This window comes from Microtus pennsylvanicus, chromosome 13, assembly GCF_037038515.1.
Source record: "Microtus pennsylvanicus isolate mMicPen1 chromosome 13, mMicPen1.hap1, whole genome shotgun sequence".
NCBI lineage: Eukaryota > Metazoa > Chordata > Mammalia > Rodentia > Cricetidae > Microtus > Microtus pennsylvanicus.
In genome coordinates this window covers 65,359,196-65,380,221 of record NC_134591.1, presented here as the reverse complement: position 1 = coordinate 65,380,221, position 21,026 = coordinate 65,359,196, and the positions used below count along the sequence as shown (strand labels likewise).

Below are 21,026 nucleotides of genomic sequence, written 5' to 3'. Positions count from 1 at the left end.
GCCCAGGAGCCAGGGACAGAGGCATAGGTCACAGGCCCAGCTGACTCCGCCTTGGCTTCTGTCCTCCCTCAGCCTTCCAGACTGAGGGCAAACTCTATCTCATTCTGGACTTCCTGCGTGGTGGTGACCTGTTCACACGACTGTCAAAGGAGGTAAGCCAACATCCCACTGCCAGGGATGCAGTACAGAGTCCAGTCCCGGGGTCCTGTGAAGCCCATTCTCAGTGTGGCCTAGGCCTGTAACCTCCCGGCTGCAATAAATGTCACACCGGCCCTGAAAGAGAGGCCACCCCTGGCAGTGCCTCTGCGAGTTCCTCTGAGGATAGGCTGAGGATGAACGACACCACTGTGGCCTCTAGCTGCTAAGGGAATCTCCCAACGCTTGAGGTGGAGTGCCACGGTCTGTGCTGGTCTAGGGAAAGAAGCCCAAGCCCGCCCAGGAAACTAGACTTAAGGTTCTTGCTGGGCAGTGATGGTGTACACTTTTAATCCTAGCACCTGTGAGGCAGAGGCAGGAAGATCTCTGAATTCAAGACCAGCCTGCCTGGTCTACAGAGTGAGTTCCAGGACAGCAATAGATACACAGAGAAACCCTGTCTCAAAAAACTAAAAAACCAAACCAAACCAAATAAAAAACAATAAAAGGCATAAGTTTCTTATACTGTCGTTCATATAAAAGAATATAATATAAAGGACCCAATATAAAAGGATGTGAACTTGATTTTTAAAGAATCGGGACCATTAATACAATTCTTTGGAGGGAGAGAACCAAGCTTGGCCAGGCATGCTGGTGCAGGCCTGCCTTCCCAGCTGCTTGAGGCTGAGGTGGCTGGATTACAAGATGAAGGCCTCCCTGAGCAACGAAGAGTAAACAGGGCTCAGGATGTAACATGGTGGTCGAGAGTTTGTCTAGTATGTGCAGGGCCTGATTCACTCACTAGAAATAAAAAATAATAATGCACACTTTCTTAGAAATAAAATACCTGGAGCTGGGCGGTGGTGGCGCACGCCTTTAATCCCAGCACTCGGGAGGCAGAGACAGGCGGATCTCTGTGAGTTTGAGGTCAGCCTGGTCTACAGAGTGAGTTCCAGGACAGCTAGGGAAACCCTGTCTTGAAAAACAAAACAAAAGACAAAACAGAAGAAAACAACAAGAAAACAACGGATGTGTGTGTATTGGGACATATGCACACAGATGTGTGGACATGCGTGTATGTGGAGGTCAGAGGACAGCTCGTGAGAGAGAATTGGTTCTCCTTCCATCATGGGGGTTGGTTCCAGGAGGATAGAACTCCCACTGCATTGTCTCACTTACTCAGAACCAAACTTTCAGTATTTGAAAAGTTAACGCTTAATTAGGCGATCCGTTTTCATGATTCAAAAGTAAACATTAGTGGTACAGTCTCGTTACTACAGCTCCCTCTAGCTCCCCCCACCTCCGTTGTTTTCCAGATAGGGGTTCTCTGTATAGCTCTCTGTATAGCTCTCACTGCCCAGCAAGAACCTTAAGTCTAGTTTCCTGGGCGGGTTTGGGCTTCTTTCCCTAGACCAGCACAGACCGTGGCACTCCACCTCAAGCGTTGGGAGATTCCCTTAGCAGCTAGAGGCCACAGTGGTGTCACATATAGCTGTCCTGCAACTCGCCCTGCCGACCAGGCTGGCCTCGAACTCCCAGAGATCCCCCTGCCTCTGCCTCCCAAGTGCTGGGATTAAAGGCGTGTGCCACCACCGTCCAACTCTTATTTAACCATCTCAGGTTCCTTTTTTTTTTTTTTAATTTATTTTTATTAATTGTGTATACAGCATCTGCCTGCATCCCTGCAGGCCAGAAGAGGGCACCAGATCTCATTATAGATGGTTGTGAGCCACCATGTGGTTGCTGGGAATTGAACTCAGGACCTCTGGAAGAACAGTCAGTGCTCTTAACCTCTGAGCCATCTCTCAGCCCTCAGGTTCCTTTTATAAATACATTTTGAACATAATCTGAGTCTCTACACCCACTCTCTTACCTGAGAAGGATTAGTTTCTGTACACTGTGCTAGGCTTGGCCTCTCAAATCAGTAAATCTCGGGTTGTTCTGTATCGGGATGCGGAAAAACTCACTGTTCTACGTTACAGCTGCGTAGCTCTTGATTCTGCCCGGGAGAGGCAGTTAATTCTAGTCTTTTACTCCTGGGTACTTGGATTGTTTTACTCTTTGCTGTTTCCGAACTTTAGCACAGTGAGTGACTTGTGTATTGGAGAAAGGTATGTGGCATTGCACTGTGTCCCCAGGGCAGACCCTCAACACCATTGCACTATGTCCCCAGGGCAGACCCTCAACACCTGTGGCTGCTCCGTAGCCCGGCTCTTAGGGAACAGGATGTCCTGGCTGAAGCATGTCTCTCTCCCTGCAACAGGTTATGTTTACAGAAGAGGATGTCAAGTTTTACCTGGCTGAACTGGCACTGGGTCTGGACCACTTGCACAGCTTGGGCATCATTTACAGAGACCTCAAGCCTGAGAAGTGAGTGAAACTCTTGGCCTCTCCACAGGGTACGGAGCAGGGCCACTCGAATGGAGGTGGCTTGGCTCTCCTTTTTGGGGCTATCAGGGAGTGGTTGGAGGGGTCGTGGCAGCAGCAAATTGACCTTAGGTAATTCGGGACTGCCTGATCCGTAGTGCTATTACCAAAGGCCACCAGGCAGCTGTGTCATGTGTCCCATCCTGTCTAGTGACGTCAGAGATGCTGCCGTTAAAGATCACATCCTGATAAGTCTCTCCTGTGGTTTTCCATAGTTTACAAATGCAATGCCTTCCGGTGCTACCTTAAGAGGTAGGACAGTCTGGTGGTCGAGGTAGTCACACCCCAAGTCAGGCATTATGGTGCACGGCTGTGGTCCTAGCTGCTAAAGAGACTAAGTCCAAGAGTTTGAAGCCAGCCTGTGCAATATAGTAGATGCTGTGCTTAAAAGAAAGACAGGTTCCTCAGACATTTATATCCTGTGGAGGAGAGTTACTTTCCTGAGATGTAGTTTTCCCTTTAGCAAAATGGGGCCCTAATGTCACTGCCGGGCCTCCGTTCTACCACTCTGCCATTGGGTAGATTTCGACCAAGCCCTTCTTCTGGGCAGGCCCAATTTCCTCCATCCCATGGTACCACCCGAACCCACATAGTGTCTGCTGCTAAGGCTCCTGACCCATCTCTCTGTTACAGCATCCTTTTGGATGAGGAGGGCCACATCAAACTCACCGGTGAGTGAAGTGTATTGGACTCCAGGGAAGGATGGGAGGGGTCCTGATAGGTCTTAGCTGAGGTCTGGGAGCTCCCTCTGCTACCTCAGAGATGGTGTCAGTTATATACACGAATCCAAAGCCCAGGCCTGGCTATGTTATTTATTTTGTTTTGTGTGTATGGGGATTTTGCCTGTGTGTGTGTCTGTGTCCCTCATGTGTGCATTGCCCACAGAAGCCAGCGTCCCCTGGAACTGGTCGTTAGCCATCATATGGGAGCTGGGAATCAAACCTGGGCTCTCTGAAAGAACAGCTGGTGCTCTTAATTACAGGGCCACCTTTCAAAGCCCCCAGGTCCCAGTTTAGAATCACAGCTCCCCACCACTACCTTCAAATACCCGTGGGTTTCAGCTTTCTCTTGGTATCATGGAGGTGATCCCCTGTTCTGGCCAGGGAGCTCAATGTGATAGCAATGAGGATGGCAGGGGTCCTAAAGATGGCTTCTCTGCCTTCCATGCTACAGACTTTGGCCTGAGCAAGGAGGCCATTGACCACGAGAAGAAGGCCTATTCGTTCTGCGGGACAGTGGAGTACATGGCCCCCGAGGTGGTCAACCGCCAGGGCCACACCCACAGTGCAGATTGGTGGTCCTATGGGGTGTTGATGGTGAGTGTCCTGGCAAGAGTAAATGATCCGGTCCCAGACTCAGGACTCAGTTTCCCTGTGTGTACAGTGAAGAAGGATCGTCCGGCCCTCCCTCGTCTCCCAGCTACACGTGCCTCGCCCTGCACACCTGCACCATCTCCCTGGGAGATGCACGGGCTTCAGTCCACCCAGAGTGCCCTGCACCTGACGAGGGGTTTCTCCTCAGTTTCCAGCGTCAGTGCTGTTTCTGGAATCTAGGTTGGGATGGGGGCAGAAGCAGGCACGGTCCTCGCTCCGGGTCGACTCTAAAGTCCAACAGGCCAGCAAAAATCCTGGAACTGGAATAGCCTGGGAAGGAGGAAGAAGGTGTGGGAGACAGAGATCAAAATTGCACCCTTTTTGTCCTGCAGTTTGAGATGCTGACAGGCTCCCTGCCCTTCCAGGGGAAGGACCGGAAAGAGACCATGACCTTGATTTTGAAGTAAGCGCCAATGCTGCCCTGGCACCAGTATGGTCTTCCTACTCCTACCCCAGTTTTGGGGCCAGAGAGTCACCTTTTCCCACAAACCTTTGTCTACCAGGGCTAGAGGGAGGTATCCCCTGCCTCCACAGACCCTTGCCATCTACTGGGGCCAGTGAGAGGTGTCCCCTGACTCCACAGACCCTTGCCATCTACCGGGGCCAGTGGGAGGTGTCCCCTGCCTCCACAGACCCTTGCCATCTACCATGGCCAGTAGGAGGTATCCCCTGCCTCCACAGACCCTTGCCATCTACCGGGGCCAGTGGGAGGTGTCCCCTGACTCCACAGACCCTTGCCATCTACCGGGGCCAATGGGAGGTGTCCCCTGACTCCACAGACCCTTGTTGTCTACCAGGGCCAGTGGGAGGTACCCTAAAGTCTTTGGGAGGTGAGTTAGTGGCTGGCTTCTCTGGACCGAGCTGGGAAAAAGACCTGGACAAAGGGAAGGGGCTCTGGGGCTTCTGGGGTGGGACTTGTCACTCATGAGACCTGCGGCTGTTCCAGGGCGAAGCTAGGCATGCCCCAGTTTCTGAGCACAGAAGCCCAGAGCCTCCTGCGAGCCCTGTTTAAGAGGAATCCTGCCAATCGGCTTGGTAAGCAACCCCAGCTCAGGGGAGGGGGCATGGCAGTGGGGAACAGGGTACAGCTGCAGCCTAGGCCACAGGGCCACATCGGGGACTGAAAGGAACCGTTGTGCTTTGTGTGAGCAGACAATGCTGCTGGCCACCCTGTTTTCTGGCTCCATGTGTGGTGTTGGGAGGGTGACCTGTGTGTAGGGGGAAGGCAGGAACTGAGTCATCCCTACCCACTCAGGGACAAGGACAGAGGCCCCCACACAACTTCTCTGCCAAAGTTGCTGGCTCAGGAGAAGGCACACGAGCTCAGGAGTGAGAAAGGTCCCAGGACTAGCTGTGACTGTCCCCACTTCCTGGCACCTAGCAGGCACTGTAAATATTTGTTGAGTGATTGGGTACCGTTTATGAGCTCCGTGATTGGGCAGGTGACTTTACCACTCTGAGCCCCAAGTCTCTTGTGTTGGTGGAGACGGTGATCCCAGCCTGGCTCCCCAGGTTCTTTGAGTCAGAGAAGGAGGCGCCTGTCGCATACTGGAGTCTACAGTGTTTGTTGACTTTTTAATTGCCCAGTCCAAGTCCCTGTGTTGAACTGAACAAGAGTTTGTCTCAGGGATGAAGAAGGCAGTAGGAGAAGGACAGAGATGGGACCTTGCTAGAGCTCAGAAGTCTAGCTTCTGTCCCGACTGTCACTTGGACAGGTCGCCTGTCCTGCCTGGTCCTTCCTTCTGTCTGTACACTGGGACTTGGTCATCAGAGGCCCCGTAAAGTAGAGGGTGCTGAGTGGGCTGAGGGCTTCAGGATGATGGGTGCAGATACAAGGCAGGGCGGGCCTAGCCTGAGCCTGTGCGCTGCTGCAGCAGCCGGTCCAGAGTTGGGGGACAGGCTCCGTGTCTGAGGTTGGACCTTCATTTGGCTTCTTTCAGGCTCGGGTCCTGACGGGGCAGAGGAAATTAAGAGGCATGTCTTCTACTCCTCCATTGACTGGAATGTGAGTGAATTTGTTCACACCATGGCTGTCTGGGGGACACAGGAAGGGTGGGAAACAGGGCCTCTGCCAACTAGGACCTCAGATGTGGGAGATAGAAGGTGAGCAGCCCTTGAAATGCCCTTGGAGGGCAACGCCATGCCCTGTGGGACGCGACTGGTCTCCCAAGGCCTCGGATTCACTGTTACTACTGGGCTAGCCTCCACTCCTCCTGCTGGAGTCACCATGGTGACTAGAGCACACACCCCCACCTTGCAGAAGCTCTACCGTCGTGAGATCAAGCCACCTTTCAAGCCAGCTGTGGCCCAGCCCGATGACACCTTCTACTTTGACACTGAGTTTACGTCCCGCACACCCCGGGGTATGTCCCTGATCTGGTTAGTCTGTCTGGGGCTGGGCCCAGTAAGCAGATCTTTGGGGGAATCCTGGGATACAGAGGCGACCAAGGACTCTGGGAGCTCAGGTGTGTGGGTAGAAAGGCAGTCTCTGGCTCCGAGGGATTTATACTCATCCTGGTCTCATACTGCCTGGCTGCCTCTCTGTGGCTCTATGGGCCTCTTTGTTCCTGGGAGAGAGAATGAGATGTGGGGGTGGTTTAGGGCACAACAGGAAAGTCGGGACCCCTGCCCCAGGCATCTTCCAGCCTGCTGGGAAGACTAACCAGCTCAGGCCTCCACTCGCATCAGACGTGAGGAACCTGACCTAGCAAACCCGTGACAGGGATAGAGCCTGGCAGAGCAGAGGTGGCAGTACCCACAGGTTGGGCAAATGTAAGAATGGATGTCGGCTTCTGGTGCTGAGGCACCTTGGCTCATCTGGGACATTCAGACAGCCACAGACCTGCCTCGGTGGCTACCGAAAGCCAGTGTGGGGGCTTCCGGGAAGGAGCGTAGGAGAGCTGATGCTCTGGCCAGATACTGCCAGTGGATGGGGACTTGCGTGTTGGTTCTGCAATGCCTTCCTGGAGGGTGATTTTTTTTTTCTGTGTGGCTGGCACACTGCCGAGGACAGCAAGCCCTTCTGAGCTGTGTATCTCTTTATCCTCCAAGTCCATCCCAGGTCCCTGCTGTGTATCGGCCTTAGGAGAGAATGGGCAGACCTGGAATAGCGGCACATAAGTCGAAACCACATGGCTCAGGCTGTCAGTGGGAAGGAGATTCTAGATGGTCAGAGAAGCAGCCTCAGGCAGCGTTCTCGGGAGGGCTTATGAACTAAGCCTTGAATGATGGACAAGGAGTAGACTATCTAATCCAGAGGAACAGTGTGTGTGGCCGCTCCGAGGCTCTTTTGAGAATGTGGAGCTCCACTGTGGCCGAGCTGCCAAAGGGAAGGAGGGGGCCACGTGGATCTCACTTGCCAGGTGGTGGAGAGCATCCCGCTGGCAGGTGCAGAGGCCAGGTGGCCAGCAGACTGTGTGGTTGTGACTGTTCCTCTCACTGTGCTCACAATAGAGAGAGAGGTGGACCTGAGATGGGGAGGCTATGGGGGAGGCATGGTGCATCTGGCCTGAGCTGGGGGCCCTATCTGGGAGTCTCCCATTCCTCGTGTGGCAGGGCAAGGATGGTCTAAGTGACGTTTATGTGTTTATATTGTATGCATTAGCTGTTTGGGGTTTCTGTAGCTCAGGCTAGCTTGGAACTCTGTGTGTCACCCAGACTGGCCTCAAACTAGCAGCAATCCTCCTGCCTCGAGCTCTGAGGGCCGGGACTGCAGCGTGTGCGACCGTACCAGGCTTGTTTATTTATTCCCTTAGTGTGTGAACAGAAAAATGGAGTAAGAGGAGGAGGCCATGACTGCCTCTAAAGCATGGAGGTCTTCATTGCAGATAGGAGGGAGAAAGCAGGCGCGGAAGAGTCCAGGCAGAACATGGCAGCAGACTAAATCAGACCATGAGAGGAGAGAAGGGGAGGGAGAGCAAGAGAGGAGCCTGACCAAGAGGGATCCCTACCCCCAAACAGACCTAGAGACTGGGGTAGCCAAAATGGTTGAGTTATCTCAGGGTCAGAATGGGGGAAGGAAAGTGGAAGCCCAGCCCCTGGGAGGGAGGAGCTTAGGGTAGGGGGCGTGGTGAGGAGTGCTGGGAAGAGCCACAGGCACTGAAACTTGCTTGTCCCAGGTTTTCTTGACACCTAACAGTACACGTTTTTGTGTTTCTTCTGTGGTACTGGGAATCAGACCCAGGACATCGAATGTTCTAGGCAAGTACTATACCACTGAGCTCCACATGTGAACAGATAGGCAAAGTCCTGGCGTGGACGGCCTTAAACATGCTCCCGGCATGGCTGCCTGCCTTGGATCAAGGGTACCCCCTTCACTCCCATGTCCCCTCCTCTCAACAGACTCTCCAGGCATCCCCCCCAGTGCCGGTGCCCATCAACTGTTCCGTGGCTTCAGCTTCGTGGCCACTGGCCTGATGGAGGACGACGGCAAGCCCCGGACCTCTCAGGCCCCCCTGCACTCGGTAGTACAGGTGAGAAGGTGGGGGGCTGCCCCCCAGTTGCCCATTTCCATGCAGAAAGCACAGCAGGAAAGCTGAGAACACAGGCTCCGGAGCTGAACAGGTCACACTTCTCTGGGACCCAAGCAACCTCTAAGCTCCTGGACCCTCACTGTCCTCAGGTGTAAGCCTATTAGTGAAACACAGTCGGGGACACCTGTCTCCTGTCTCGGAGTGGAGCGGCCCTGATCCTCGGCCAGAATCAGAGAGAGAAACTTCTTAGCAGGAATGCCAGATACTGCCCTGAGGGTGGAATGAGGGAGTGGCTCAGGTGTCCCCGCTACGAGTAGGCAATGTGTGTGTGTGTGTGTTCACATTCACCCCTCCTTTGTGCACAGAGAAAATAATTAGATGTCGGAGCTTAAGGCCGGGGCTTATTACATACAAGGCGAGCAGGCTCTGGAGGAGACGCTGGCCTCAGTTTCCTCCTCTGTAAATGGGTGATAATAGAACCTTCCTCTGCTGTGTCTTAAGGCTTTCCGGAGCTGATGTTGAAGTTAAGATCACCATGTAATTCCTTTTCTTGTTTGTTTGAGAAAGGGTCTCACTAAATAGGTTAAATACCTTGTCTGATCTGAAACTCTTTATTGTGGACCAAGGTGGCCTTGGTTTCACAGAGATCCAAAGGTCTCTTCCTCTGGAAGGCTAGAATTAAAGGCATGTGCCACCATTCCTGCCCACTAGGTAATTTCTCACCTAAATTGGGATGTCTATGCAGGACAAACCTTAACCAGACTAGCCAGCATAAGCCAGGGTTGTCTATAAGGTATGTTGAGACTCTTCCAGAGGTCCTGTGTTCTATTCCCAGCACCCATCCAGCAGCTCACAGCCATCCATAACTGTAATCCCATGGTATCTGGTGCCCTCTTTTAATGTACGGATGAAATACCCATATTCATAATATACATAAATAAATCTTTTAAAAAATCACCTTGAGACTTGAGCTGAAGAAGTGCCTCACTAATTAAGAGCACTTGTTGCTCTAGCAGGGAACCTGGGTTCAGTTCCCTGCATCCCCACGCAGCTCACAACTATCACACAACTATCTCTAACTCCAGCTTCAGGGAATCTGACGACCTCTTCTGGTACAGGCATCCACCCACGCATAACATACATCCACCTGCTTAAATTTAAAAATGAATAAATCTTAAATGTATGTGTGTGTATGTATATATATATATATATTTATATATATGGTTTTTCAACATAGGGTAGCCCAGGTTGGCCTCAAACTCACAGAGATCCACCTGTCTCTGCCGCCCAAGTGCTGGGATTAAAGGTGTGCACCATCACTACCAAGCTCAATATATTTATCTTTATATAAAGTATATGCCAACCTTTAGACATGATGGTATAGACCCAGATACCCCAAGAACAGGAGCCCATTACTTAAAGCTGCATTAAATGGAAGTCCTAAGATATAGTTGGGTTTTTATCCAGCTTAGGTCTACGCAGGGTTTTAAAACCTTGCACTTCTCAGTGTCCGGTTCTCCTGGTCTGTCCTCTTCCATTTTGTTGTTTCGTGCATTGCTGTGTCCCCCATCTTCCCCTGCTTGGGCTACCCTGTGACTGTACACCGCGGTGAGTGTGCCCTGTGACTGTACACCGTGGTGAGTGTGCCCTGTGACTGTAGACTGCTGTGAGTGTGCCCTGTGACTGTACACCGTGGTGAGTGTGCCCTGTGACTGTACACCGCGGTGAGTGTGCCCTGTGACTGTACACCGTGGTGAGTGTGCCCTGTGACTGTACACCGCGGTGAGTGTGCCCTGTGACTGTACACCGTGGTGAGTGTGCCCTGTGACTGTACACCGTGGTGAGTGTGCCCTGTGACTGTACACCGTGGTGAGTGTGCCCTGTGACTGTAGACTGCTGTGAGTGTGCCCTGTGACTGTACACCGTGGTGAGTGTGCCCTGTGACTGTACACCGTGGTGAGTGTGCCCTGTGACTGTACACCGTGGTGAGTGTGCCCTGTGACTGTACACCGTGGTGAGTGTGCCCCTGTGACTGTACACCGTGGTGAGTGTGCCCTGTGACTGTACACCGTGGTGAGTGTGCCCTGTGACTGTACACCGTGGTGAGTGTGCCCTGTGACTGTAGACCGCTGTGAGTGTGCCCTGTGACTGTACACCGTGGTGAGTGTGCCCTGTGACTGTACACCGTGGTGAGTGTGCCCTGTGACTGTACACCGCGGTGAGTGTGCCCTGTGACTGTACACCGTGGTGAGTGTGCCCTGTGACTGTAGACTGCTGTGAGTGTGCCCTGTGACTGTAGACTGCTGTGAGTGTGCCCTGTGACTGTAGACTGCGGTGAGTGTGCCCTGTGACTGTACACCGCGGTGAGTGTGCCCTGTGACTGTACACCGCGGTGAGTGTGCCCTGTGACTGTACACCGTGGTGAGTGTGCCCTGTGACTGTACACCGTGGTGAGTGTGCCCTGTGACTGTACACCGCGGTGAGTGTGCCCTGTGACTGTACACCGTGGTGAGTGTGCCCTGTGACTGTACACCGTGGTGAGTGTGCCCTGTGACTGTACACCGCGGTGAGTGTGCCCTGTGACTGTACACCGCGGTGAGTGTGCCCTGTGACTGTACACCGCGGTGAGTGTGCCCTGTGACTGTACACCGTGGTGAGTGTGCCCTGTGACTGTAGACTGCTGTGAGTGTGCCCTGTGACTGTACACCGTGGTGAGTGTGCCCTGTGACTGTAGACTGCGGTGAGTGTGCCCTGTGACTGTACACCGCGGTGAGTGTGCCCTGTGACTGTACACCGTGGTGAGTGTGCCCTGTGACTGTACACCGCGGTGAGTGTGCCCTGTGACTGTACACCGTGGTGAGTGTGCCCTGTGACTGTAGACTGCTGTGAGTGTGCCCTGTGACTGTACACCGTGGTGAGTGTGCCCTGTGACTGTACACCGTGGTGAGTGTGCCCTGTGACTGTACACCGTGGTGAGTGTGCCCTGTGACTGTACACCGTGGTGAGTGTGCCCTGTGACTGTACACCGTGGTGAGTGTGCCCTGTGACTGTACACCATGGTGAGTGTGCCCTGTGACTGTACACCGTGGTGAGTGTGCCCTGTGACTGTACACCGTGGTGAGTGTGCCCTGTGACTGTACACCGCGGTGAGTGTGCCCTGTGACTGTAGACTGCTGTGAGTGTGCCCATTGCAGAGTAGAAACTGAGGCTCAGTTAGGGGCAGGTTCTTTTGTTTTCCAAGACAGGGTTTCTTGGTACCTGTCTTGGAACTAGCTCTGTAGACCAGGCTGGCCTCAAACTCATAGAGCTCCTTCTGCCTCTGCCTCCCAAGTGCTGTGATTAAGGCGTGCGTCACCACTGCCTGGCGGGGCAGGTTCTTGACTGAGGTCACAGCAGATAACATTTAGGCCTTGTGACTCTCCTTTCTGCATGCCATCTTTACTGAGGCAAGGCCTGATCTTAGGCATGACCCCTGGACTGGGGCACCTGGGGTCAAGCTGACTCTTGTCTCCTGCAGCAACTCCATGGGAAGAACTTAGTTTTCAGTGATGGCTACGTGGTAAAAGAAACCATCGGCGTGGGCTCCTATTCTGTGTGTAAGCGATGTGTCCACAAGGCCACCAACATGGAGTACGCTGTCAAGGTCGGCTTCCCAACCATATCTCTGAGGCTGCTGGGTTGGGGGTGAGGCCAGTGTACCCGTGGCACTTTGATGGGAGGGTCTGTGGATTATGGCAGGCATGGGACTGGTTCTCCTTGTCCCTGTAGTACGGGCTTCATGGCAGAGAGAATCAGATCATGGGGTCTGTGCTCCTGATAGTGACGTGTCTCCTGCTGTCTTCAGGTTATTGACAAGAGCAAACGAGATCCCTCAGAGGAGATCGAGATTCTTCTTCGGTATGGACAGCACCCCAACATCATCACTCTGAAAGATGTGAGTGGGGAGGGGTCCTCGTTGGTGACATCAGGGCCCCTTTCCAATGCTCATGAGAAGAGGCAGGGGTCTCTGAGGCGTTCCTGGAGCCCTCTTTAACCACCAGGGACGAGGCCAGCGTCCACTGCCCAGCAGTGGTGGCCTGGAAAGGTGGAGCCCCAGCAGAGTCACTGCAGTGTGGCAGAACCCAGCCCTAAGACTTCTTTGTCGGGAGACCTGGCGGCCGAGGGCCGCCACCTGATGGCGAGGTGTCTGGCAGGTGTATGATGATGGCAAACACGTGTACCTGGTGACAGAGCTGATGAGGGGCGGTGAGCTGCTGGATAAGATCCTGCGGCAGAAGTTCTTCTCGGAGCGGGAGGCCAGCTTCGTCCTGCATACCATCAGCAAGACCGTGGAGTATTTGCATTCCCAGGGGGTAAGTCTCGATGATGAGGGCAGAGTGTGAGAACTGGCTGCCTCAGGAGTGGCAGTCTCCAAATTACCAGTCAGAGGGGACCAGGGCTGGGTAGGTGGGAGGAAGAGATGAGGCCAGGCACAGGAGCATTTGGCCAGCACCTACCATGTGCCATCTGCCTTGCTAAGGTTTAATGTAAGGGAAAGCTTCCTTTGTTATTCCATTTGGATTTCCATAAAATCCTGAATTAGATGACCCTCGGCAGGTCAGAAGTCTGAATGTAAGGTTGCTTCCCTGAGATCACACCACGGGTGGGGTAGGGGAACTGGAAGTTGAGGGGAAGAGTAGATTTTGTTTGGAAGGTACAAGGGTCCCTGTGGGGCACTTTGAAGCTTCAAAGAGGGAGAGGTTGGTCCAGGTGCTAAGGAAGAGGGAGTGGGTGGGGCCAAGGAGCAGGGTGTGGCCTTCTTTGTTGATTGATGCTGCCCTGGGTGAAAAGCCAAGTGGGAGGCTAAAGTTCCTCGTAGTTGAGTCACTTTTCAGTTCTCTCTAGGTCATGGGATGCTTTGGGTGCTTCTGATCAGTGAGAGGGTTAGGAGTGACGTCAGTCTGGGGTCATGTGCCTTTAATCCCAGCACTGAAGAGGCAGAGGCAGATGAATCTCTCTGACTTTGAGACCAGCCTGGGGTACCTATCCAAGTGTGGGGGGCAGGGGGACACCACAGTAAATCAGACATGGCAGCCCGCCTTTAATCCCAGCACTTAAGAGGCCAAGCCAAGGGAAAAGGATCATCACAAATTGGCAGAGAGCCTAGGGTGTGTGCCACCACCCCCTCACATGTATACATGTATGTATATGTAAGATAGCACCTATATAAATGCTATCTTACATATACATACATACCTTGCAGGGAGTGGGAATAAGGCTCGGAAGGCCAACCAAGGTCTGAGATCCAAATGAATTATGTAGAAGGCTTAACTAGTTTTTGTTTGTTGTTTTGTTGTAGGTTTGTATTTTGAGACAGGGTTTCTCTATGTAACTCACTCAGTAGATCAGGCTGGCCTTGAACTCAGAGATCCACCTGCCTCTGCCTCAAGAGCGCTCCTTTAAAGGTGCGCGCTATCATGCCCTGCTTTTGTTTATCGTTTTGAGACAAGGTCTTGTAATATAACCTAGGCTAGCCTGAAACTTGCTGTGTAGCCCAGGCTGATCCTGAACTCACTATTCAACCTCACCAGGCTGGCCTGGAACTCATAGAGATCAACCTGCCTCATCCTCCCCAGGGATGGGATTATAGACATGAGTACCAAAATCCAGCAAGAGTACTTAACTATTACAGGCCACTGGCCTCCAAGAATTCTTTTTCTTTGTCCTTAACAGGCTGTCTATAGAGGAGGACTCTGGAAAAGGGGGCTTATTGTGACATAGCCTCCAGGTCCATGTTTTAGTGACTGGGATGGAAGTAGGTAGGGGTCATGATGTCCTCACGGGTGCGCAGACTCAGGATCTCTTCTGCTCATACCTAGGGGTCAATCACAGGACCTGGGCTGGTTATGTAGAACAGACGGGCTCCCGTTTGTACTTATGCGCTGGTTCTTCTTTCGCAGGATGATCTGGTCGCTATGGGTTATGTTAGGCAATGGGGGCGGGGAGCAAGCTCGCTTGTCCTCTCAGTGTGACATTGTCCTTGACCCTGCATGGCATCCACAGACACAGCCTCCCCTGATTATTCAAGCCAGGAGGGAGCAACCCCACTTCCTCGTCAGGAAGCCCTCATCTTAATGGATTTATCCTCTCAGAGTCTTTGGATTGAGTATTTTGCTAGACTTGAAAAAGCGGCAGCGTTTGATTACGTGGAACTTGCTAGGAGAATTCTTTCACACTTGTTTATTAATTTCATACGTGGGTGCACGTGTGTCCCGGTGCACGCATGGAGGTCGGAGGACAACTTGTGGAAGTCACTGATCCTCTTTCAACTTGTAGGGATCGAACTTGGGTCATAAGACTTGCCTGCAAGTGCCCTTACCAACGGAACCATCTCAGAGGCCCAGCATTCTTTTATAGGGGACTTTACCTCATAACCAAAGCTTCGGTTTGGTTGGCACGTGTCTTTCATATTTGAAGTGGCTTTGGTTTCTCGAATGGCCAACGCAAGCAGACTAATACTTGAATATGTCAGATCAAAGACATATTCCCTTTTCCTGTTTCATTCTCAAGTTAATACTGGTTGGCGCTCCCCTGAAGGCTTTGCTTCAGTGGTGGAGAGAGTGCTTGTCTGCTGTATTTGAGGCCCTGAGTTCCGGTCACGGTACTTGGGGGGTGGGGCACACACGTGGTGGCACATGCGTGTAACTCTAGCACTCAGGCACTTTTCCCAGCTGGACCCCGCCCCCTCTGTGCCAGCCGTGGTGAGGCACGGTTCCCGTCAGACTTACTCATTTCTTAGGTTGCTAGGGCAGGGCAAGATCACAAACTTCCCTATCCCTGTTCCCCAAAAGTGCTCTCTGTGCCACACTAACCTGAAAAGATCCTGCGGCCATGGTCAGGGCTGAGTTCAAGTCCTGCCCTTGTTTCTCAGTTTTTCTCTCAGGGTCTGCTTCCTCCTGAAAAATGTCACCTACCGCTGGGCGGTGGTGGCGCACGCCTTTAATCCCAGCACTTGGGAGGCAGAGGCAGGCGGATCTCTGTGAGTTCGAGACCAGCCTGGTCTACAGAGCTAGTTCCAGGACAGGCTCCAAAGCCACAGAGAAACCCTGTCTCGAAAAAACAAAAAAAAAAAAAAAAGTCACCTACCCAGATACTGAGGTGTGGTGAGATCTTGACTGTGAAATGACATTTTTTAAAAGGCTTCTGTGTCTGTGAGATTGTTTGTGTGCGTACCTACATGTGGGGGCAGGAGAGGGTGTTACATATTCTTTGTTGCTCCGTCTCTTCCTTTCGGGCAGGGTCTCTCCCTTTCCCTAGGGCTCACATTTTCTTGGCTAGGTTGGAAGGCAGCCAGCTCTATCAATCACCTGTCTCTGCCAGCCCCACTTGGAAATGGGGTTACAGGCACAGCACAGTTTCTTCTGTAGGTTCTGGGATCTAAAACCTACTGTGGTCCTCACGATTGTTCTGCCAGGGTTGTGTTTTTGAGGGAAGGATGGGGTTTGAGGCAGAGTTTCTTTGTGTAGCTCTGGCTGTCCTGGAATTAGCTCTGTAGATCCGCCTGTCTCTGCCTCCTGAGTGCTGGGATTAAGCCATCTTTCTAGTTTGCTTCTGTTGGTTGGGTGGTTGACTGTTTACAGGAAAGTGTATTTCAGGTTGGCCTCTAACTTACTGTGTAGTCAAGGGTGAACGTGAACTTGTGATCCTCCTGCAGGGTCCTCCATTTTTTCTTTACATTTTTATTATATTTTCTGTGTGTATGTGCATGCATGTATTCATGCTGTGGCACATGCATGTGGCAGTCAGAGAACAACTTATGGGAGTAGATTCTCCATGTGGAGTCTGATCACACTCAGGCATCATACTTGACAGTGCTCAGCCATCTCACTGACCCCTTGACTCCCTCTGGCAACAGCAGAGTCTCAGGGCTGGTGATGGTGTTGGGGACAGGATTCCTGACAGGAGAGGGGCTGAGAGCGCCTGGGCCGAGCCAGCAGTTTGATGAAATAGTAGAGAAGTACAGGGAAAGAAGAATATTTAAAAAAAAAAAGGAAGAAGAAAAGGGAAGAGGACCCCTACCGTAGGAAGGAGGGAGCTGCCCCAGAAGAGCGTGGGGAATCAGCAGACTGAAGGGGAGTCGTTAGGCAGGGCTTAGAGCCACAGGCATCTTCACGGAGATCTCAGCAAGGCAGCAGAGCGGGTGAGATGGTTGTCAAGGAAAGGTGCCTACTGCCGAGCCTGGCAGCCGAGTTGATCCCCAGGACCCACAAGGTAGAGGAGAGAATTGACTGCAGGCCGTGCGCCCTGGCCCGCCACACCATCTTCAAAGGCGGTATACCGACATAGGGTACTTCAACACTTTCCTCCCTCTCAGAGTTCCTGTGACTTTCCCAGTTGTGACTTTGGCCTGGGTCACCGATCCCTCCACCACCATGTATTGACCCAGCCCTCTTCCCCTAGGTCGTCCATAGAGACCTCAAGCCCAGTAACATCCTGTACGTGGATGAGTCCGGGAACCCCGAGTGCCTGCGCATCTGTGACTTTGGCTTTGCCAAGCAGCTGCGGGCTGAGAACGGACTTCTCATGACGCCTTGCTACACAGCCAACTTTGTGGCACCTGAGGTAATTGGAGGCAACAGGAGCGCTCGCGACTGCTTTCAAACTGGTGTTCATGACCCTGACCCGTGTAGCCCACAGCTGGGACTGCTTCCTACCCTCCTGGGAACTGTCTGGTTGTTTCTGAATGCCCCTGAGCCTGACCACTTCCCTCACTCCCCACCCCCACCCCTGGCCAGGTGCTGAAACGTCAGGGCTATGATGAAGGCTGTGACATTTGGAGCCTGGGCGTTCTGCTGTACACCATGCTGGCTGGGTGAGTGTGAACGCTGGTCCCGTGGCGCTGCCACCCCCCTAACCTACCCCCAGGGCCAGGATGGAGGCCAGAGGTTAAAGCCGGGTTTGGGGACTTCTCTAGATACACTCCATTTGCCAATGGACCCAGCGACACCCCAGAAGAGATCCTCACCCGGATCGGCAGCGGGAAGTTTACCCTCAGTGGGGGAAACTGGAACACCGTCTCAGAGACAGCCAAGGTGAGTCTGAAGGACGGAGCCAGCCTGCTAACGTCAGTGCTATTGCGCCGTTCACGGGTGGGTTTCCTGCAGCCTTCCCTGTTTGTCTGGATGGAGTCACTAACCCTTCCATGTTCTGGGCCCTAAGGGATGCGGAGAGCTGCCCAACGGTAGGCATTACAGCCCTGCACGTCGAGGTTGGTCTCTTTGGCCAGACGTGTGGGTACCTGCCCGTGCCCTGTGCGGTGCCTTCCCAAAAGGAACTGCGCTTGAACTCTTGGTATTGGGAAGTTTCTACCAAGAACCCCTGGCTAGATCAGGCTGAACCTGTCACGAACAGCACTGCCTACACCAGTGTTTCTCAGAGGGACACTGAGGCTCAGAAAGTTAACTGCCCCTGTAATCCCAGCACTTGGGAGGCAGAGACAGGCAGATCTCTGTGAGTTCGAGGCCAGCCTGGTCTACCAAGGGAGTTCCAGGACAGGCTCCAAAGCTACAGAGAAACCCTGTCTCGAAAAACAAAAAAAGAAAAAAAAAAAAAGAAAATTAACTGCCCAGGACAGTCAAGCTCAGTAGAAGAGCCGAGTTTAGGGTTTTTAATTGTTTGAGGCTCTGTTGCTGTTTCAGGGTTGGTTTGGGTCTGGTCTCATTGTGTAGTCTAGGCTATCCGGGAGCCAGGTCTGTAGACCAGGCTAGCATTAACCCAGCTCCGTCCTCCTCTGCCTCCCCAGTACTGGGTTTAAAGGTGTGCCCCATCACCCCACGCCTTATTTTTATTTTTAATTCTATGTGTGTGTGCGGGAATGCACATATGAGTACAGGTGCCCGCAGAGGCCAGAAGGCACAAGGTCCCCTGGAGCTGGGTTTACACATGTTGTGAGCCTCCTAGCGAGAGGGCTGGGAACTGAACTCCAGGCCTTGAGGAGATTGGTAAGCACTGAGTTTGTTTTGATTTTTACATAGAAGATGGTCTCTCCCAGGCCTTGCTGGCCTTCAAGCCTAGTAGCTGAGGTTGATTTTGAACTCTTGATCTGCCTGGCTCTGCCTCCCAAGTGCTGGGATTGAATACCTGGCATGCTTTTTCATGGATTTTTTTCTTTTTGTTCTTCATCGTACTGGGTATGGAGCCCAGCTCCTTGTGCCAGCCAGGCAAACTCTTAAAGCTCTCAGTTACAGTCTCACCCCGGAAGGGTCAAATTCGAACCTGTGTCTCCTTGACACACACACGTCTTTAGGCAGGTTCCACCTTTTCACGTAACTTTGCTGAAAGGGAAAAAGGAGAAAGATGTCAACCACAATGCCTGCAGCAACAAAGGTGGAAGAGAAAGTTTCCTGAGCTGTTGTTAGGGGAAGGCTTTGATTTCTCTGTGTAGCTTTGGAGCCTTACTGGAACTCGCTCTTGTAGACCAGGCTGGTCTCAAACTCACAAGAGATCCACCTGCCTCTGCCTCCCAAGTGCTGGGATTAAAGGGGTGTGCTTCCACTGCCTGTTTGCAGGGCCTTTTGTTAGGGCGCAGGCCAGAGATGGCTGGACGCGATTGCCTTCCAGTCATTGGCGATCAGTGCGGTACTCGGTGGGGCACAGCTGTCTGCCTCCTCGGCGCCCCACCCATCGCCTCCTTGCCCACTGTGTCTCCAGGACTTGGTATCTAAGATGCTGCATGTGGACCCCCACCAGCGCCTCACAGCCAAGCAGGTCCTGCAACACCCGTGGATCACCCAGAAAGACAAGCTGCCCCAGAGCCAGTTGTCTCACCAAGACCTGCAGCTTGTGAAGGTGGCCATGAGGGCCTGGGGCTGTTGAATGTGGGGGTGGGGGGGTCTCGGCCCAGGGGGGTATAGCAAGGACTTGAAGTGGGGGGTTCTCGGCCTAGGGGGTATAGCAAGGACTTGAAGTGGCAGAGAGAGCCAGGCAGTTCTGTGTCTGTGACCGAAACCAGATGAACCAAAAGACATAGCCCTGCCCCCAGGGGAGTCCCAGACTTACATGCAATAGTGTCATTGTATCCTTGTGTCCCAGGGAAAACAAGTGGCCATTAAGTGCCACCAAGGCTAGGGACAGTGGGCTGTGGAACCCCGGGAGGGTTCATGTGTTTTGTCTGTCTGCCCTCCCTCATGGTTCACTCTCCTACCCTCTCTCCCAGGGAGCCATGGCAGCTACCTACTCTGCGCTCAATAGCACCAAACCCACTCCCCAGCTGAAGCCGATTGAGTCATCTATCCTGGCCCAGCGGCGGGTGAGGAAGCTGCCGTCCACCACCCTGTGAACCACACTGCAGACAAACTCCTTGGAGGCAGAGTCCTCCCCAGAGGGAACGGGCCTGAGTCGCAGGACCAAGTGGAGTGGAGTCCTAAGGGCCCGGGAAGTAGCCAGCCCAGATCACCCGAGTGATGGTGTGAAGTGCCTTCCTCCCTAGCACAGACTCCTCTGGGCTCAGGCTCCGTGTGTGAGATCCATTCACTGTACAAACTGTTTTCTAATGGCATCCTCTACCATGGGGTTTTTACAAGATCCATTTGCCTTTCTGGCCGTTGCAGTACCAGGAGGAGCAGAGTCACATAGAGACCGTGATCAGCTTTGGGGGAGTCCCCTAAGCGCCCCTCTGTTGGCCGTGGAGCCATCTGCACACACCTCTAAGCAAGCCCAGTGTTGCCTCTCAGAGTTCGCCCACTGGCTATTCAGCAGAAACTGGTCCCCGCCTCTCCGTTCTGTTCTGGAGTTCCAGAACCACTTTCCGCGAGGACGCCGCCCTGTCAGCTCCAGGCACCAGCATCTGCATTGCCCTTCCACAGTGGCCCCTGCAGTCGGGTCGGACAGCCCCGTGGAGAGGAGGCAGAGAGCACTTTTGGGCAGACTTCCTCCTGTCTGCCGCTGGACAGAGGAGACCAGGGAGTGGGCCACAGGGGACGAGGGCTTTTTCATTTCCTCAGCTGGTAACTCAGGGTTCATCTGTCCAAGGCCTTTCTAATAAACTTACAATCCAGTCGAAGCACGTCTCTTCTCCTCTTTCTCATATTCCAGGACTTTGGCGGGGACAGGAAACAGGGCTAGGGACAGTTTAGCCCTCCTGCTTGGAACACACGTCATTTGAGGAGCGTGTGAGACTCCCTCCGATTCCATCCATATGCTCCTCCAGGGGACGCCACCACAGTATGGAGAAACATAATGACAGCGACATCCGTGACAAATGCTGACCCAGTGCCCTAAGATGTCTGTCCTTCCCTTTGTGCTGAGAGTCCGACCCCAGGGCCCCCGTACACTTAAACAACTAACCCTGTCAGGCAAATCTCCATTTTATAGAGGGAAGACAGGCTCAGAGAGGGGCTTGCATTTTCTCGTGCAGCCATGTGGAAAGCAAAGCCCCGGGTCTTACTCCATAGCAGGCAGATGGACAGGTAACCCGAGGTCACCTACTGACGGGACCTGCAGAGGACTGAGTGGGGCCGGGAGGGAGACCCCTGTAGAGGATGAGCGACCCAGAAGCTGAGACCTGGAGGTTAAGGAGATCCAGAAAAGAATCCATGGCTAGAGGCCGGAGCTAGGGAAACAGCTCAGTCGGTCCGGTGAG

The 21,026-nt window shown here is 53.2% G+C and overlaps 1 protein-coding gene across 4 annotated transcripts in view; it reads left to right on the top strand.

Annotated features, from left to right (window-relative positions):
* Rps6ka1 (ribosomal protein S6 kinase A1) overlaps positions 1 to 20,447 on the top strand; it is a 38,916-nt gene extending 18,469 nt beyond the window's left edge. For all 4 annotated transcript variants that reach the window (XM_075947149.1, XM_075947152.1, XM_075947151.1 and 1 more), the window contains 17 exons: positions 73 to 152; positions 2,399 to 2,505; positions 3,196 to 3,233; positions 3,736 to 3,878; positions 4,268 to 4,338; positions 4,882 to 4,970; positions 5,876 to 5,940; positions 6,196 to 6,298; positions 8,277 to 8,407; positions 11,925 to 12,050; positions 12,252 to 12,341; positions 12,601 to 12,759; positions 16,847 to 17,008; positions 17,182 to 17,258; positions 17,361 to 17,478; positions 19,097 to 19,234; positions 19,602 to 20,447. In XM_075947149.1, coding sequence (XP_075803264.1) covers positions 73 to 152; positions 2,399 to 2,505; positions 3,196 to 3,233; positions 3,736 to 3,878; positions 4,268 to 4,338; positions 4,882 to 4,970; positions 5,876 to 5,940; positions 6,196 to 6,298; positions 8,277 to 8,407; positions 11,925 to 12,050; positions 12,252 to 12,341; positions 12,601 to 12,759; positions 16,847 to 17,008; positions 17,182 to 17,258; positions 17,361 to 17,478; positions 19,097 to 19,234; positions 19,602 to 19,724 — 1,820 coding nt within the window. In that variant the 3' untranslated portion in view covers positions 19,725 to 20,447. The remainder of the gene's footprint in view (positions 1 to 72; positions 153 to 2,398; positions 2,506 to 3,195; positions 3,234 to 3,735; positions 3,879 to 4,267; positions 4,339 to 4,881; positions 4,971 to 5,875; positions 5,941 to 6,195; positions 6,299 to 8,276; positions 8,408 to 11,924; positions 12,051 to 12,251; positions 12,342 to 12,600; positions 12,760 to 16,846; positions 17,009 to 17,181; positions 17,259 to 17,360; positions 17,479 to 19,096; positions 19,235 to 19,601) is intronic.
* The last annotated feature ends 579 nt before the right edge of the window (positions 20,448 to 21,026 follow it).